Source organism: Taudactylus pleione, unplaced genomic scaffold, assembly GCF_031769625.1.
Source record: "Taudactylus pleione unplaced genomic scaffold, aTauple2 ptg000376l, whole genome shotgun sequence".
NCBI classification, from domain to species: Eukaryota; Metazoa; Chordata; class Amphibia; order Anura; family Myobatrachidae; genus Taudactylus; species Taudactylus pleione.
Genome location: NW_028284777.1, coordinates 1046913 through 1065139, shown reverse-complemented (window position 1 = coordinate 1065139; position 18227 = coordinate 1046913). Strand labels below are relative to the sequence as shown.

Here is an 18227-nt window from a genome sequence, read left to right as displayed (position 1 = left end):
GCCTCCGGGTACCTTGTGGCATAATCTACCACCACTAATATGTATTGATGCCCACGAGCAGATTTTTCCACCGGCCCTATCAGATCCATACCAATTCTCTGAAAAGGTACAGAAATGACAGGGAGGGGAACCAAGGGTGCCCTAAACCCTGGCAGGGGTGCTGTCCTCTGACACACTGGACATTCCTGACAATACCTTTTTACAGCTGCATGAATGCCGGGCCAGAAGAATCTTAACTGAATACGCTGGAGAGTTTTCTCCTCCCCCAAATGGCCACCCCACAAGTGTGTATAAGCCACCCTTAACACCAACTGCTCATGTTTCCGAGGAACCAACAATTGGTCTACTTTCTAACCCTGCAAATAGGTTACATGATATAACAAATCATTTTTCAATGCAAAGTATGGTACACTTTCTGGTGGTAAAGCCGTGATTACTCTACCATTTATCTCTCCAACATTTTTAAATGCATTTATCAAGTTCCAACCATTCTGTTGGTCTTGGCCAAAGTCCTGCAAGGACACTTCCTTGCCAATGGGAACCCACTGTGTCTCGGTCTCACACCCCTCCGGCTGCTCACTCACCAAGGAGGGCGTTACTGCCACCAAACTTTGGGAAATACAGAGCTTGGCACCTGGGACACCTCTGATGTGGACCTTCTGCTGTCATCATGCCACGTAAATACCTCTTGTACCAACAGAAAGTCCCGACCTAGGATCAATGGGTAGGGTGGCCTGGCAGCTACTGCGGCTACCATGTTCAGGGATCGCACTTTGATCACTATTGGGAGGTGCACTCGGGGGCATCATTCTTCTACATCCCCATGTACACATATAATCTTTACCAGGAGTAGCACCTGATCAGCCCCAGGTGGAACCAGGTTGTCAGAGATGATGGTTAATTCGCTGCCAGTACCCACTAAGGCCCTGACCTCCCGGCCTTCCATTCGCACCATTAAATGAAACAAGGTGGTTTGCGCCGGTGAAGTGCTTCCAGCAGCCATGCTGACCACTGGTCGAGTTGTTTTTCCAGCACTACAGTCCATCGGCTCGCCCTTCTTTGGGCAATGCCGGCGCAAATGACCGGGCTCGCCACAGTCAAAACACACAATTGGAGGTGGGTTATTGGCTTTAACAACTGGGATATGGGTGCTAGGCTTGGAAACTGTCTGAAATGCCTGTATGGCTTTGTTTAACTTCCCAAAAGTCAGGTACCATTCAATAACCTCCGCTAACTCCTCAAACGTTTGAGGATCAGTCTGTAGAGCCCATTCTTGCACCACATGATCTAGTACCCACGCAGCATGGTCCAAAGCCACCACCTCTACTATACGCTGAGCAGAGTTCTTATCTGGCTGCAACCACTCCTTACTCAGTCTGGCTAATTTGGCCAGCTGGACCCTTGGAGCTTTAGACGGGTCCAGTCACTCCAACTCTGCCTAATATGGCCTTTTTACATATGCTCTCTGAGGTTCCCCTGTGAGACAGGGAGCAAGTCTGGCAGCCCACTTCTCCTCAGACCATTTTAAACATGCAGCAGTATGCTCAAAGGTGCACAGAAAAACTTCAATGTCATCAGATGGAGTAAGCTTCTGTAACACATCTCGCTCATGCCCACCTTTCCTTATTTCAGTTAACTCTGCATGTAATAACTGAATTTGAGTTTGTTTTCCTTGTATCTGTGCTTGATGCGCTGCTGCCAGAGCTTGTTGCCCTGCAGCTATTTCAGCAAAACTTTTCAAAAGCTCCTCCATATTACACTGCTTTATCACTTTATGGACAAACTTAGGAGGCTTTATAAATTCTCTTTTGGAAGCCAGATTAACTATGTCAGCTGGCTTCTCTTAAAATTGCACCACATTCCATGGCCATTCACCCATATACAGGAATTAAGCAGTTTTTATATTGTGCAAATTTGCATATACACAAACATATTATCACTATGAACAACTGCCGTTTTATGGCTGGCCTGCAAGTGACTTACTCACCAAGCCGCTGCGCAGTGGGTAGCATTTTTGCAAAGCGTCTCACTGCTGCTGTGGGTGGATCCGGTCACTGTATCTGGGCTCTTGCTGCGTAGTAGTATCCAGCAAGAGTCCCTGTTTGGGCGCCAAATGTGACAAGAATCACATAGACCGGGTAAAATCTATCAGTAGCTTTTATTGTTCACCACAGGCAGGTACACAGGACATGGCAGTTTCACAGGCAAGATGTCATACAAAGTCTTCCAATACAGCAATATTTCTTCATTGGACTCGCAGGTCCAGGAACCCTAACACTAGTCACCCCCAGGCCTATAAGCTGGGCAACTATTTCACCGTCAGGTTCAGTTCCCTAGTAGAGGTAGCAGCACACAGATGCAGACTCGGATCTGGAAGATCCGTGATACCTGCTTCTGTGTTTTAGAAAAAAAAATGTTGTGGCCCCGCCCCCAAAAAACAATCAGCACCGGGCTTTGGAGACCCAGTACTGGTGTGATAAATACAGGTTACAAATGACGTAGGGGTCCACCGCATGAAGCACAACCAGCACCAGGCTAGTCAGAACCAGCCCTGGTTGCCAAAATACAGGGGACAAATGATGTAGGGGTCCTCCGTATTCAGCGCAATCAGCACTGGGCTCTGAGCTGGCCCTGGTTCTGAAAATACATGGGGAAAAAATTAGTAGGGTCCCCCTGTATTATGCAGAACCAGCACTGGACTTTTTTAGCGGGGGGCTAATGCCACTTCCAGGGGAGCCCTTTCACCAGCCCCCCCCAGCTGAAGCATTAACCCTGACCACTAGTCAGCCCAGGCCAGGGATCCCTGGGGAGCTGGGAACCCCCCAATAAAGAGGTCCACCTTTCCAGGGCACCCCTGGCCTAGGCTGATTGCCCAAGGCTATCCCTGGGCAGTTGGTCCCGGGTTGATTATGTAGTGTAGTGCTTTTGCTGTGGAACTGCAGGTCCCAGCAAGTCTCCCCCATTGCTGGTACATGCCAATTGATTACTTCCTCCCACTCCCATCTCCAAGATTTTGCCCGCGCTACTCCCCACCTTTGGAGCTCTCTCCCTTTTCCCATCAGACTCTCCACCTCTCTAAAATCCTTTAAATGGGCTCTCAAGACCCACTATTTCATTAAACCTTCCAGCTCTCATCTTAACTTTCTGCTACATACTCCTTCCTCCCTGCCTACTCCATCTGTGTCACACCTGTTTGGCTGCCCCTCCCCTTTAGAATATAAGCTCATACCAGCAGGGTCCTCTACCCGCTTGTGCTTCTCCGTTCTCTACTTTCATCTACTTCATACTCCCCACTAGGGCACCTAACACTTGGTTGCTTTGTTCTGTTGCTATCTGGGTGTTATGGTCGCGAATGTAGCAATGTAATTTATTCATGTCCTGTATTGTATTGTACTGTAGGTCACTGGTCAACCTATTTGTTTAAGTACTTTGTAAGGCACTGCGGAACACTTGTGGCGCCATATAAATAAATTATAATAATAATACTTGGAAAACCAGTTCTGGTTCTGGATAATACAAGGGGACCCTACTAATTTTTCCTCCCTGTATTTACAGAACCAGGACCGGCTCAGAGTCCAGTGCTGGTTGCACAAAATACAGGGGACTCCTACGTCATTTGTCCCCCATATTTTAGCAACCAGGGCTGGTTCTGTCTAGTCTAGTACGTAATTTGACTCCTGTATTTAAGCACAACCAGCACTGGGTCACTAAAAGCCCGGCCCTAGTTGCTCTTTGGGGGGGGGGGGGCATGCCGTTTTTTTCCCTTCTTTTTTTACACAGGAATCTGTGTCATTGAAATACACAGCAGCACAGACGAGTCTCACTGATCCCGTCTGTGCTTCTGTGTCAATGACACAGATGCATGTAGCATAGATCTGTCTGGTCCATGCTACATGCATCTGTATCGTGCATGACATCATTCCTTGTGCACACATACAGATAGGTCGATATCTTCCTGCAGGTTCAGTTGATCTGTGACGACGGTGGGGGTGCGCATCAGCATCGTTATCATGCCCACACACGGCACTTTTTACATGATTGGTCATTCCAATCGATCGAAAACGGCCAAATTGTGTAAAAAATCGCACTGTGTACAGGCACCCTAAGATTTTAATTAATGCTCTTTTCTTTAAGATTTTAACTGAAACTTTTTACTTACGAATAGCATCTGTTGCCAGCATCACTTTGCCATAACCTCCCTTTCCATGTAGTGAGTGGAAAGTAAATTGTTCCACTGTTAAAGGGACAGTGGCACTCATTCAGAGGCACTAGCAAGAAGCGAGTGCTCGTTCTGAATGAGGGCGGCCGCTTCTATTTTTAAGTGCGGCCTCCTGGTCGCTAGCTAAGCTGTGGGTTACCACCCACAGCTTAGCGACCGACCAGGGTGATGGTCGCGATGGTCAAGACCATCGGGGCTTGCAACGAGACCCTAAAGTTGGGTCTCGGCAACCGCAAGCCCCAGGGAGCTTCCTGCTCTGATCGAGCAGGAAACTCCCCACTGACATCACTGCTGATGTCAGTGCGACCGCCCACAAAACGGTAGGCGTTGTCTCTCGCTCCGGGGGTTGCGCACGCGCAGTGTGGCCGCTGCGCGTGCACAGGACCAGAACATCGACCCGGTTGCGAGCGCTCGCAACCGGGTCTGAATGAGGTCCAGTGTCTGTGCTTTAGTGTCTGGTGGGCATAGAGCAGCTTTCTTCTGCAGTTTGCTGAACTGATTGGATTCCTTGTTGGCCTTTGCTATTTGCTGTTATGAATTGATTTTTCTTCTTTTTTTACAAATCCAGCAAACCTGTCCCAGGATCTCTGTATAGCTGCTTTGCGTGATTTCTTTTTAGTTAACTCTTTTTTTGAAAGGTTTGTCTGGCCTGCCCAATGACTGCATCCCTCAACTAGATCTTCAGCAATGTGAAAGTTTCTCCTGTGTATTACTCGCCAAAATCTGGGACATCTGCTACAAGCTCTTATGAACTGATTTCTTATTTTTTAGAAGTCCAGCAAACCTGTTTTCTTTGGTTTTTACGTCTCTCTGCTTTGTCTACAGGTTTTTTTCTCTTAATAGTTCCCATGTTATCTTAGAAGACAACAATTTGGCTTTTATAGTATAAAAAAACTTGCAGTATCACAAGATGTGACTGCGCAGTTTGGAGTTTCTGAAAACAAGACTTCAGGGGTTTCAGCAGCTGTACAAGTAGATGTGTGATGTCACCAGTAATTGTGATGTCACGAGCAGCTACAGTATGCGGTTGAGCTTAGCTCTAAAGGTCACATGCATTATGGTAGTTGATGTATATGGCAGTTAATGTATATGAAAGTTTCATCCTGTCCAAACTATAAACAGTATAGGATATAGAGTCCCTATCTAGAATGTACTTGTGTCCATATTAAGACAGTAAAATGAATAATTTATAAGAAAGGGTGGAAATAGACTGTATTTCTGTGTGCAAGTTTTTAGAAGTGGAGATGTTGCTCATAGCAACTAATCAGATTGTAGCTATTATCTTCTATAAGATGCTAGATAAATGTTAAGTTGAATCTGATTGGTTGCTATGGGCAATATCTCCACTTTTAAAAACCCACACATTAGTAAATATACCCCTATATAGCAGGCCTGATTTTGGATCGGTAGCAAGTGGAAATGTGGACAGGTCTTGCGGATATCTGCATACTGCGAATGCGCCATAAAAAGAAATGGCAACTGTGCATGCAGAAGATCAGGCATATGCACTAGGATGGAGTCTACAAGTATTGATCCATCTGTTGACAGGACACTCTTTCAGTAAAATGGGCTTTTCTGGGTGGTGAACATGTCGATGCAGGGAACTGAGATCCATCTCATTGGCATGTCATGTCAGTGTCTTGGGCATGTATGCTGACTTCTGTGCCCGTTTGAAGTGTGCGAACGCAGACGAGACACCTGTTTCTGACAAATCTTTTGCACCAAACGTGGGATGGGTGCAAGTCCCGTTACTAATGATGACGGTTGCAGACGTAAAAACAGTGGACAATATGTACTTCGGCATACAGGGGCGAATTCTGGCATTGACATAAGGAAGTGTAAGCGGCTGTGCAGAAAAGTGGCCTCATATGCTCCTGCACAGAAGCAGGTCCAGCATTCTCAGGTACAACAAAAATTTCAGGCCAGGGACACATCTACAAAACCTGGGACTGAGTGGATAAATGAGGTATGGTCAGCAGAGTGGGTGGTAAGATTTGATGACTATGCTAAAGTACATACGGTGTGTAAAAATGATTTTCAATGAATGATTGGCAGGGCACACACCTAGTTCACTCTACCAAAGTGTAGCTTTTGCCCAGCAGAGGTCTCTGTATGTGTCATGCACAGTCGTACAGATGCCTGTCTGCCCCGCCCTCCTCCTTCTCTCTCTGCTGTCTGTGTGTGTGTATGGGGAATTACACGGACACTTCCTGTTGCTGCTTTTAGTTGCTAATATCTATTATGCGTGTTTTTGTTATTTACGCGGTGTCTCCCCCTGCTCCATTGTGTTTTATACAAGATATAACTGAACAGTGTCCTTGCGTTATTGCACCGCGTATAGCGCCTGTGTCCCTGCAAGGAGAGGGACCTCACAACAGCAAATTACTTTCCCGTGTGGGTGCCGTCTTCCTGTGACCAGTGTGTATGTGTGCTGCTGCTTGCACACAGCATGGAGGGGGAGAGCACCAGGGCGCTCATGTCTGGATTTGTTTTTGGCGCCCTCACTTTCCACCATGTTAACTCCGGCTCAGACTCGGTGAGTACAGTATGAAGTGTGGCAGGCAGGGTGCTAGTGCCGCGACACTGGCTGATGATGAGAGCTAGAGGCTGCACTTTAGTAGTAGTTACAGGCACAATGTCAGGGCTTAACCAAAGTATGATCATAATAACAAGCTCTCTCTATACTGTTATCTGCAGTTAGCAGCGGCCTTGCTGTAGATCAGAGAGCTAAGAGTTTTACAACTATTCAGAAGAGCTCTTGGGGAACTATAATTCCCAGTCTGCCTTGTCAACTATAAGCCTGCAGTGCATCCTGGGACATGTAATTGTAAAATATCAGTTGCCTCTAAAGCCAGGTACACTCTAGATGACATCGGATGACATATCGGACAAATTGGCCAGCGTGTACCCACTATGTCGCTGACGATGCGCACTGCAGCAGGTCCGACGGGCTATATTGTCAGCGGGGCCATGCTGCCGAATGCAGCATGGTCCCCTCCGTCGCTGCTGGCATCGGCAAGTGTATATGCACTTGCCAATGCTGGCACCCCTGCTGGGCCTCACCGCGAACGCCATCGTGCTCGGTACACATCGTTTACCCAGAATTATGTAGATGGCTGTAGGTTTCAACGAATTGCCCCAATGTACTTTCCACATGTCCCTTTTTGTAAATGAATACATCTACAGTACTATATAGATATGGGATCTGACAGCAGGGTTACTAGCAGTGCACTTTAAAGGTTTATTGATCTAAGCTAATGATATGTACAGAGAGAAGATACTTATTTGTATTAAATTGTATTTTCTCATCTTTTTTTTGGATGCAAAGGAAGGATTTCTTCTTGGAGATGTGAAAGGGGAAGCAAAGGATAGCATCACTGATTCTCAGATGAGTGACATTCAAGTAGTTTATACAATCGGTATGTTCATGAGAGTGGGAGGTAACATTTATTATTTGTATGTTCTTTTACTTAGAAGTACATGAGCCATGTAACCTACACTACTAGTAAGTACATGAGGTTCCGTCGTAAAAGTAGACATTAGAAGTCACATCCTAAAATAATCAGTTTGTGAATATAGCTTAGCGAGGAATCAAAACATATTTCCCCCCCTCTTTTTACTTCATATAATTGGCACAAATTGAAAAAAGTTTTGACTATGGTACTAAAATAAAGCTGACTGTGTTCTCAAAATATACATTTTGCTTGGACATTGTGAAAATAAAACAGAACTATTATTTCTGGCAAAACCAAAGTTAGGCAAAAAAGGTGGAAAAATGTTTAAAGCCTTTTGATTTGCAAATTTGGCACAATCCTCTACCAGTGAAGTGATTGTGGTGTTATCAGTACATGAAATAAAATTGACCGAAGCAGTGAGAATATGAAGCCGGATAATAGAGTTGCAAACCACTGTTGAAAGCTAATGTTGCTTTTATATAAAGTGCTTCCCCATAGAAAAGATGTCAACTTAGATATGTGTCACTGTTTATAAAGTACTTGCCATAATGCCAATTTTATCCTGTATTCCAAGCTGGCAGCATGAGGACCAGTATGATAAGATACATGAAAACTACAAGAAAATAGTGATCTCCTTAAGAATTTTGACCATACAGTGTTTCCAAGAGGCTCGTGCAGTGTTCTATACAGTGAAAATTTCTAGTTAGTCAAGATCTGGCTGTTTGGATCCTCGGTTAGAGAAAGCAGAAGTTGGCTATACATCATGCTGTTAGCAATGATCATTAGTAATCTTCTGATCACATTTGCCAATAGCAGTTTTATCAATCATATTGTTGGGCATAATAGTTCCTTTTGGGCCACACTTGTTTTCCGTCATCAGGCCAATGAGTCTTTGGTCAGTATTTTGAGGTTATGAAATACATTGGTTAAGAATGTTATGTGGCTTTGTGGTAGCTATTGCACAAAATATAACTTTTTGGCTTTTAGTATATTTTTTGTCAGTGTCTATGTATTTGAACACAGTATATTTGAGTTGAAAGTGTAATCTGCTCAGAGATCTACAAAACCACTTCATGTAAAGGTGCACATCCACTAGGCGATGGGGTAACGACAGCACGATTACAACATTGTTATCGTACAGTCGTTCCCCATCCCCTGTAGTGCCTACCCTGAACGATATGTCGTTCAGTGTGGGCACCCTCCCTCATCCCTGAACATGGCCAATCTGTCGTTATCGGCAGATTGACCAGCATGTTCAGGCAATGATTGATCTCGGAAACGACCAGCTGGAGCGCGCATCGCCGGTCGTTTCCCACATAGTGCACGATTAATGAGCGATTGAACGATTACGATGTCGTAATTGTTCAAACACTCATTAAAGTTGCCTAGTAGATGTGCACCTTAAGTGTGAAAGCATGATTCCCAACCATGTATTTGCTCTAGGACTTCAGGGAAGATGTATCAAAGCTTGGAGAAAGAGAAAGTACCAACCAATCAGCTTCTAACTGTTATTTTACAGACTTTGCTTTTAAAATTACAAGAGCTGATTGGTAGGTACTTTTTCTCTCTGCACCTACTCTCTCTATGGCTAGGCACTGTACACACACACACACACACACACACACACACACACACACACACACAGTCTCAAAAGTAAAGTGACACAATTGTTCAAGACAATAAATAGCTTTTGTTTTGGAAATGTTTCAAGTATATATCAGCATAATACAGTGCCATTGATAAGCAAATAATTATTACAGTAATATGAGCAATCAGTCATAAAGAAGCATCATGTAGATCAGTTTTGTATATCTCAGAAGGCTACTTTTATCCCTGCAAGGAGAGTGACATCAAAGGAAAATAGGACACCCAAAAAGGAGAAGACAATAAATCAGCACCACCACAAACATATATTCGCAAGTGTAGAAACAAGTTTTTTATATATATAATATATTATATCTCTGTGCGGGTTGGGTACAGAATGCTAACGTTTGGGATCCTGGTGGTCAGAATCCCGAAAGGGTTAGGATACCAACACCTGTCGGTAAGTATCCTAACCCTACCCCTCTCTCCACACAGCCTAAACTTAACCCCAGTATCCCTAATGTAGTATCAAATTACAGTTGCCAAAAGCAACGTGATATATTGTTTCCACAATAGGGCAAATATATACTCTTAATCAAGTAGTGTATATGTATACAGTCTCCCATATCCAAATATTCCGAAATACAGAATATTTTTAGCATGACTGAGAAAGTGAAACCTTTTGCTTTCTGGTTCAATGAACACAAACTTTGTTTAAAGCACAAATTATTAAAAATATACTATAAAATAACCTTCAGGCTCTGTGTATAAGGTGTATATGAAACATAAATGAATTTCATGTACGTACACAAACTTTTTGATGTACATACAAAAAAATATAGTATAAAATGACCTTCAGGCTGTGTGTATAAGGTTTATATAAAACATAAATGCATTCTGTGTTTAGATTTGGGTCCCATTCCCAAGATATTTCATTATTTTTTGCAAAATATGGAATATTCCGATATCCAAAATACCCCTGGTCCCAAGCATTTTGGATATGGGAGACTCAACCTGTATATACATTTGGTGAAGTTTTCAGAGAGTGGGAGTGCAGATAGTTTAAGGCACCATGAACCTGGGAAATATACATGAGGAGCTTAGGCATCAGTCACAAAAGAAACTGTTCAGACTTGGGAAGTGACAGTTGAACCCAAATTTGTTGAGAACATTTGTGTCATCATTTGCTAAAAGGGGCAGGACAATGGCACAATGTGTGAAAGAGTACCCTCGCCCCACATACTAAAAAAAACAGCATAGTTCTCAAGGTTATTGAAAGATCCTGTGAAATTCATTGCGGTCCAGGTACAAGTGTTATACTAATTCTTTTTTCCTTATGAATATTGAAAGGAATTATGGAAAGACTTCCTCTAGATAAGCGACCTCACTGATATTTCTTCGGTTTGTACCTTTTAGTATTCCATAGATTCAGAAAAAAATACTCTCCATAGCAGCAGGGCATTGCGGGCATAATAATCTAAAAGCAGTTTAACCATTTTACTACAATTTCTATTTTTTTCTACTTCAGGGTCCATAGGGTATCCACAGGATACCTTGGGGTATAGGTGTGACGTCAGTCATCGGGCACCATAGAGTTAAGTTTTCAGCCTCCCAGGATGCACTAGGGTCCCTCTCCTATACCTCGCCCCCGAGCCAAGGCATCTCAGTTTAGTTCGGTGCCCGGCCGGAGTCGGAGGCACCTGTTAGAGGGGGGCCATGAAGAGCCCCTGAAGTTTTCGTTTTGCAGCTGTGGCTGCACATCTGGAAGTACAGCATGGACAGTCAGTTTTGACGTCCATGCTGTCTTCCCTACACCCCCGCCAGTACCAGAACGCCGGTACCGATCCGGGGATGCTGGTAAGCATCTGGGGTCACAGCTAGCGGTGACCCCAGATGTTTAGGACCATGGCCGGACTCAAGGGGGGCAGCAAGGTAAGCAGCGGGGTCCCGCGGTGGGTCCCCGCTGATACATGGTCCAGAAGTCCCCAGGCAGGGGGCTCTCTGGGGACTGGCTGCAGCGTGGAGCCAGGTACTAACCTGCTCTTCCACTACCCCCCTGGGACAGCAGGACCGCGGCAGAGTGGTAGCGCTGCGGCGTCCCAGGGGTTAAATGCATGCCAGGGGAGCGCGCCTTCCCTGTCTCACAGCCGGCGCCTCCCCCGCTGCACACAGCCCTCTCTGCAACACGCCGACTGGCCCTGTGGCAGCGCTCCTCCCCCAGGCCAGCCTCCTCTCTGCTCCTCGGTGGCCATCTTCAGAACGCATGGTGAACGCTGCTGGAAGTCTGGACGGAGGCATAGTGGTCTGGGTCCCCCCGCATACCTCTCCTCCACTGTGGTCAGGTCTGTGTATGCAGCGCTGTGTCCTACCAGACTGTTGATTTATCAGCGCTGTTAGTGCAGGAATTGAGTTTCTTTGCATTGTATGTGACTGTGCTATTGCTGCTGCCTGTACTTTCCTTTCTGACTGTCAGCTTTATTACTGTCCCTGTTCTTTCTGCTAAAGCCCTTGCGGTGCGGTGCTGCAGGGTGGTCTCTCACCATTTTAAATAATTGGTGAGAGGGGTCACATACTTTCTACCATCATGTCTGAAAGTGACTTTCCTCTCCGGCTGCAGTGTACTACGTGTAAAGTACCTTTAGCGGAGGGGGAGGGTAGCGCGGAGGGTCTATGCCGGCAGTGTTTGTCGTTGGCGCGGCCTATTACGGTTACAGTACCGGTACAGGAGCCGCCCTGGGCTTGTTTCGCTCAGGCGCTTACAACCTTAGTGTACCAGTTAGCTCCGCAGCCCACGTTTACGCAGATGGGTTTGTCCCAGCAATCAGTGGTGTCGTCACCCATGCAGGGTTTCCCAAGACAGTTGGTGGTACCCCGCAGTCTCCCTATTTCCCCTCTCCCGGTTTCTCAGGAGCCGGCGTGGGTTAACTCCCTGACGAGTTCTGTACAGCACTTGTCGGATGTGTTGCAAGGGAAGTCTGTGATGCGGCCACACAAACGGCCGGTGGCGTCTCTGTCGGCTCCTTATGAGGATGACGAAGGGACGTCTGATGATGGGGAGATTCTGGATCTTTCAGATCAGGAACCTCTCCGTACTAAGGACGCTGACGCTAAGTCCAAGGTATATATTCCTGGACTTATTCGGGCAGTCCGCACAGCCTTGGTGATTGAGGACGAAGTTCCCCCAGCGGCTAAATCCAAGTATGCCTTTTTTAAGGATGTGAAGGGTGACGCCACAGTCTTTCCTCTTTCGGGTCAGTTGGTGGACCATTTAGAGGAGGCGTGGAAACAGCCTGGCAAGCGATACCAGCCGCAGAGGCGTCTGGCGGTGGCTTATCCGTTCGCGGATAATTATTTTGCTAAGTGGGAATCCCCTCCACAGGTGGATTCTCATGTGACACGTCTTGTCCGTAGTGCCACATTACCAATGCCATCCATGTCCTCCCTTAAGGATGCTACGGACCGCAAGGTGGAGATCTGCCTGAAGTCCGCTTATTCCCTTGCGTGGGGGGCAGCACGGCCGGCTATGGCCATTTGCTGGGTTGCCAGAGCTATGGAGCGCTGGGCGGATACGTTGGAGGCGTCCTTCGATTCCGACTGTCCGGCTGAGCAGGCGGAGTTGATTGGTAATCTCTGTGATTCGGCCACTTATATCAACGAGGCGGCCTTAGACATTAGTACCCTGGCGTCTCAAATTTCTTCAGCAGCGGTGGCTGCTCGTCGCACCTTGTGGTTGCGATCCTGGAAGGCGGACGCTGATTCCAAAAAGGGTTTGGAGGCGTTGCCCTTTAATGGAGAAGTTCTCTTCGGTCCAGATCTGGACAAGATTGTAGCCACACTGGCGGCAGCCAAATCGGCATGTCTCCCGTCGGCCGCTGTCCCTTTTGGTTCAGGACCATCGTCCTTTCGGTCTTATAGGGCTCAGGGCAGGCCCAAACCACAGTCTTTTCCCCGACAGGCTGGCCCCAAGAAATCGTCCAAGCCCCGGAAGCAGGCCTGGAGTACCAGATGTCTGGGCCCTAAGCCAGATGACAAGCCTGCGGCCTGACGGTCCGGGCCACCCTTTGGGGGATCCCAAAGTGGGAGGCCGCCTGCTGCAGTTTGCCCGGTGTTGGTCGGTCACCACGACAGACACTTGGGTTCTCGAGGTGGTCTCCCACGGGTATGCCCTCTCCTTCCGGCACAGGTCTACCATCAGACCGGAACAAGGACACGGAGCTGCGGAAGGTCTTGCACACTATGCTCCAGGCTGGAGTTATAGTGCCTGTTCCATTCTCCCAGAGGGGCCAGGGTTTCTATTCCAATCTCTTTTTGGCGCAGAAACCCAATGGGTCGTATCGTCCGATTTTCAACCTCAAGGCTCTCAACAAGTCTTTGCGGGTGCCGAAGTTTTGGATGGAGACCCTACGGTCCATCATTCTGGTCGCTGGAACCTGGGGACTACATGGTGTCATTGGACATACAGGACGCTTACCTGCATGTCCCTATTCTTTTGCGCCATCAGCGGTTCCTGAGGTTTGCAATCCGCAGCGACCACTTTCAGTTCCGGGCGTTACCTTTTGGCCTGGCGACAGCACCACGGGTTTTCACCAAGGTGATGGTGGTCATGGCGGCTTCCCTGCGGCTGCAGGGGGTCCGCATGTTGCCGTACTTGGACGACCTTCTATTAATGGCAGGATCTCCGGAGCTCCTTCTGCGCCACTTGGTCCTGACCATTGCGCTACTGCAACGGCACGGCTGGTTAATAAACTGGCAGAAGTCCACTCTAATCCCGTCTCAGCGGATTCTGCACCTCGGAGCCTTATTGGACTCGGGACAGCAAAGGATCTTTGTGACTGGGGAAAAGATCTCTGCCTTACAGTCGAGGGTGCGCAGTTGTCTGCACAGCGGCCGGGTGTCTCTACACTCGGCAATGAGGTTACTGGGCTCCATGGTGTCGGTGTTCGACATGGTGGAATATGCCCAGTTTCACTCCAGACCTCTGCAGCCCCTGATCCTGTCCAAATGGAACGGACTGCCTCAGTCTCTAAAATCCCAGACGATAGTGTTCACCCCGGAGGTTCGCCTGTCCCTTGCCTGGTGGTTGCAGACGACCCATCTCAACAAGGGACGTCCGTTCTGGGTACCGAATTGGGTCCTGTTGACAACGGACGCCAGTCTTCGGGGCTGGGGAGCAGTTTCGGGTCCACACTTGTTCCAGGGCAGGTGGACTTCAACATAAGCAGAGCTTCCAATAAACATCTTGGAACTCCGAGCGGTTTTCAATGCTCTCCAGCAGGCACATCGGGTTCTCCAGGGTCGCCCAGTGCAGGTCCAGTCGGACAACGCTACCACCGTGGCCTACATAAACCGGCAAGGAGGAACCCGAAGTCGGGCGGCTCTCGTAGAGGTGTCTCGGATCCTGGTATGGGCGGAGCGCAATCTTCTGGCTATATCAGCTGTCTTCATCCCGGGAGTGCTAAATTGGGAGGCGGACTTTCTCAGTCGCCAGGACGTTCATCCAGGGGAATGGTCCCTGCACACGGACGTTTTTCAACTGCTGGTGGACAAGTGGGGTCTTCCAGAGATCGACCTCATGGCGTCCCGGCACAACAACAAGTTGCCGGTGTACGGGTCTCGCACAAGAGACGAAAAGGCGTCTCTGGTGGATGCTCTGTCCGTCCTGTGGACGTTCCGGTTCGCTTACCTGTTTCCTCCGGTTTCCCTTCTTCCACGGGTAATCCGGAACTTCAAACAGGAAGGAGGGACGCTCCTGTTGATAGCTCCCACGTGGCCCAGACGGCACTGGTTCTCAGACCTTCAGGGTCTGTCTGTGGACAGTCCTCTGCGGTTGCCGGACCTGACTCGGCTGTCTTTGACGGCGTGGCTGTTGAGACAGCCATGTTAAGGTCCAGGGGTTTTTCCAGCTCTGTAGTGCGTACCATGTTAAGAGGTCGGAAACCGTCTTCCGCGAGGATATACCATCGCGTGTGGCATACGTTCTTCCAGTGGTGTCGACCGAAAGGTTATGCACCGCGGGAGCTTCGTCTGTCTCGGATACTCGCCTTCCTACAAGCGGGACTAGAGCATGGGCTTCGCCTTGCTTCTTTGAAGGTACAGGTTTCGGCCCTGTCTGTCTGGTTTCACCGTAGGATTGCTACAATCCCTGATGTGCGCACCTTTATGCAGGGCGTTCTGCGAATTCAGCCGCCTTTTGTTCCACCTGTTGCGCCTTGGGACTTGACTGTGGTCCTGAAGGCTCTCCAAGGACCGCCGTTTGAACCACTGGGCTCAGTGGATCTTAAATGGCTAACAGCTAAGACTGTTTTCCTTCTGGCCATAGCTTCGGCCAGACGTGTTTCTGATTTAGGGGCTCTTTCTTGTAGACCCCCTTTCTTGATTTTTCATGGGAACAGGGCAGTGTTACGCACTCGTCCTGAATTTCTTCCCAAAGTTGTTTCCCAGTTTCATGTTAACGAGGAAATAGTTGTTCCGGCCTTTAACTCACCTGGCCTTTCAGTGGGTGAGGCCACTTTGGATGTCGTGCGGGCCTTGATGACTTATGTTTACCGCACTTCTTCGTTTAGGAAGTCGGACGCCTTGTTAGACCTCTATGGCTACCGTAAAAAGGGTTGGCCTGCTTCAAAGCAAACTTTGCCAGCCTGGATCCGTATGGCTATTTCTGAAGCTTATCTTCATGAAGGCCTGCCGGTTCCTCCTTCTGTGAAGGCTCATTCCACTAGGTCTGTGAGTCCTTCGTGGGCAGCTCGACGTGGTGCCTCTGCAGTCCAGATCTGCAAGGCTGCTACGTGGTCCTCTGTCCATACCTTCGTGAGGTATTACAGGTTTGACACCTTCGCCTCTCAGGATGCTTCCTTCGGGCGGCGGATTCTCCTTTCAGCACAGGAGCGTCCCCACCCTTAAAGGATACTGCTTTGGGACATCCCCAAGGTATCCTGTGGATACCCTATGGACCCTGAAGTAGAAAATATGAGATATGGTAAGAACTTACCCTTGTTATCTCTATTTCTACGAAGTCCATAGGGTTCCACAGGACTCCCGCCCTGTCGCACCTGTGCTGCAGATGGGCTTTGCTCTGGTCACTGGTTTTTCCGTCTCCCTCTGGTGAGAATGTGATTCTTGTTTGTATCCAGATCTTTTTTTCTCTTTCTTCCTTCTCCTCCTCCGGCCTATGGCTTGGTACAAAACTGAGATGCCTTGGCTCGGGGGCGGGGTATAGGAGGGGGACCCTAGTGCATCCTGGGAGGCTGAAAGCTTAACTCTATGGTGCCCGATGACTGACGTCACACCTATACCCCAAGGTGTCCTGTGGAACCCTATGGACTTCGTAGAAATAGAGATAACAAAGGTAAGTTCTTACCATATCTCATATTATTTTAGAGTCTTGGATATGATAAAAATATGATTTTTGGGTACTTACCGTTGAATCCTTTTCTCTGCGTCAGGTTGGGGGACACTGGGTTGTAGGTGGGAAGGCGTGGATTTGGCACTAACACTGAAATCTATAACTCCTCCCCTCTGCAACTCCTGACTTCAGTACAACTTCAAAAGTGCCTGGTAAGGAGAATACTGAGTGACACTGTCACTCCGAAAAATGAAATTGACAGTCAGTACGACCCAAAATCATAACTCATACTCAATACCACTGCGCGTGAGGGAGGAAACGCAGTGTCCCCCAGCCTGACTCAGAGAAAAGGATTCATCGGTAAGTAGCCAAAAATCCTATTTTCTCTTTCGTCTGGGCTGGGGGACACTGGACCATGGGATGTTCAAAAGCCGCCCCCATGGAAGAGAATGCTCAGATTGCCCGACTGGAGAACTGTACGCCTAAAATGGGCATCCCCGGAGGCAAAAACATGAAACCTGTAGAACCGCACAAACGTGTGGACAGAAGACCAGGTAGCTGCGCGACAAACCTGTTCAGCCGAGGCCCCGTGACACGCCGCCCAGGGGGCCGCCACGGCCCTAGTGGAATGAGCTTACACCCTAGCTGGTGCTGGGCGCCCCGCCTCTGAGTAAGCCCTTGAAATCACTGAGCGGGGCCACTTTGCAATTGTCTGCCTTGGGGTTGGCCAGCCCCGTTTGTGGGTGCATAGAGAAGTTCTGTCTAAATAACTGCGTCGGGCCCGGACAACATCCAACAGTGATAGATCGTCCTGGTCCCCTGAGGACTCTGAAGATGTGAAAACAGGAAAAACAATCTCCTGGTTTAAGTGGAAAGATGAAACCATTTTCGGTTGAAAAGAAGGAACCGTCCTGAGCACAGCCCTATCGTCATGGAAAACAAGAAAAGGTGGTTTGCAGGACAAGGCCCCCAACTCAGAGACCCGCCGAGGCAATGGCCATCAGAAAAACCACTTTCCACGTTATGAACCGAAGGTCCACGGATTCCAAAGGTTCAAACGGAGCCTGCTTAAGAGCAGACAGAACCAGGGGCATATCCCATGGCTCTTCTGGTGGTTGAACCGGAGGCTGTATTCGCAAGACCCCCTGTAAAAAAGTCTGTACCTCTGGAAGGAGAGCCAGACGCTGCTGAAAGTAAATGGAAAGAGCCAAAATCTGTGCCTTCAAAGATCGAAGCCGTATGCCGGCCTCCAGACTGCCCTGCAGAAATGCTAAAAACCTTGGCAGGCGGAACTGGGCAGTATGTACTCCCCGCTGCTCAAACCATAAAATATAGGTTTTCCAAACCGGAGCATGGTCCTGATGACTGAAGGGGCCAGTCTCAACAACCAAGCCATTAAAGCCAACTGAGGTAGGCCCTCGTGACAGAGTGTCCCCTATAGCAGAAGATCTGGACACAGAGGCAGACTCCAACCCGGCCCTGCGGCTAGCCTGAGAACCGTGGGGAACCATGACCGGCGCGGCCAGTTTGGAGCCACTAGGATGACTGAAACATGCTGCTCCCTTACTAGACGGAGTACTCTTGGTAACATGGTAATTGGAGGAAAAATGTAGGCCAAACGGAAGTT

The 18227-nt window shown here is 48.2% G+C and overlaps 1 protein-coding gene across 2 annotated transcripts in view; it reads left to right on the top strand.

Annotated features, from left to right (window-relative positions):
- Nucleotides 1-18227, top strand: part of ABRAXAS1 (abraxas 1, BRCA1 A complex subunit) — a 58962-nt gene that overhangs the window by 14102 nt on the left and 26633 nt on the right. Inside the window, exons 1-2 of one of the 2 annotated variants that reach the window (XM_088445027.1) lie at nucleotides 6338-6755; nucleotides 7548-7638. In XM_088445027.1, coding sequence (XP_088301153.1) covers nucleotides 6669-6755; nucleotides 7548-7638 — 178 coding nt within the window. In that variant the 5' untranslated portion in view covers nucleotides 6338-6668. Of the gene's footprint in view, nucleotides 1-6337; nucleotides 6756-7547; nucleotides 7639-18227 lie in introns of those variants that run through there. The other variant, XM_088445028.1, reaches the window with a different exon arrangement.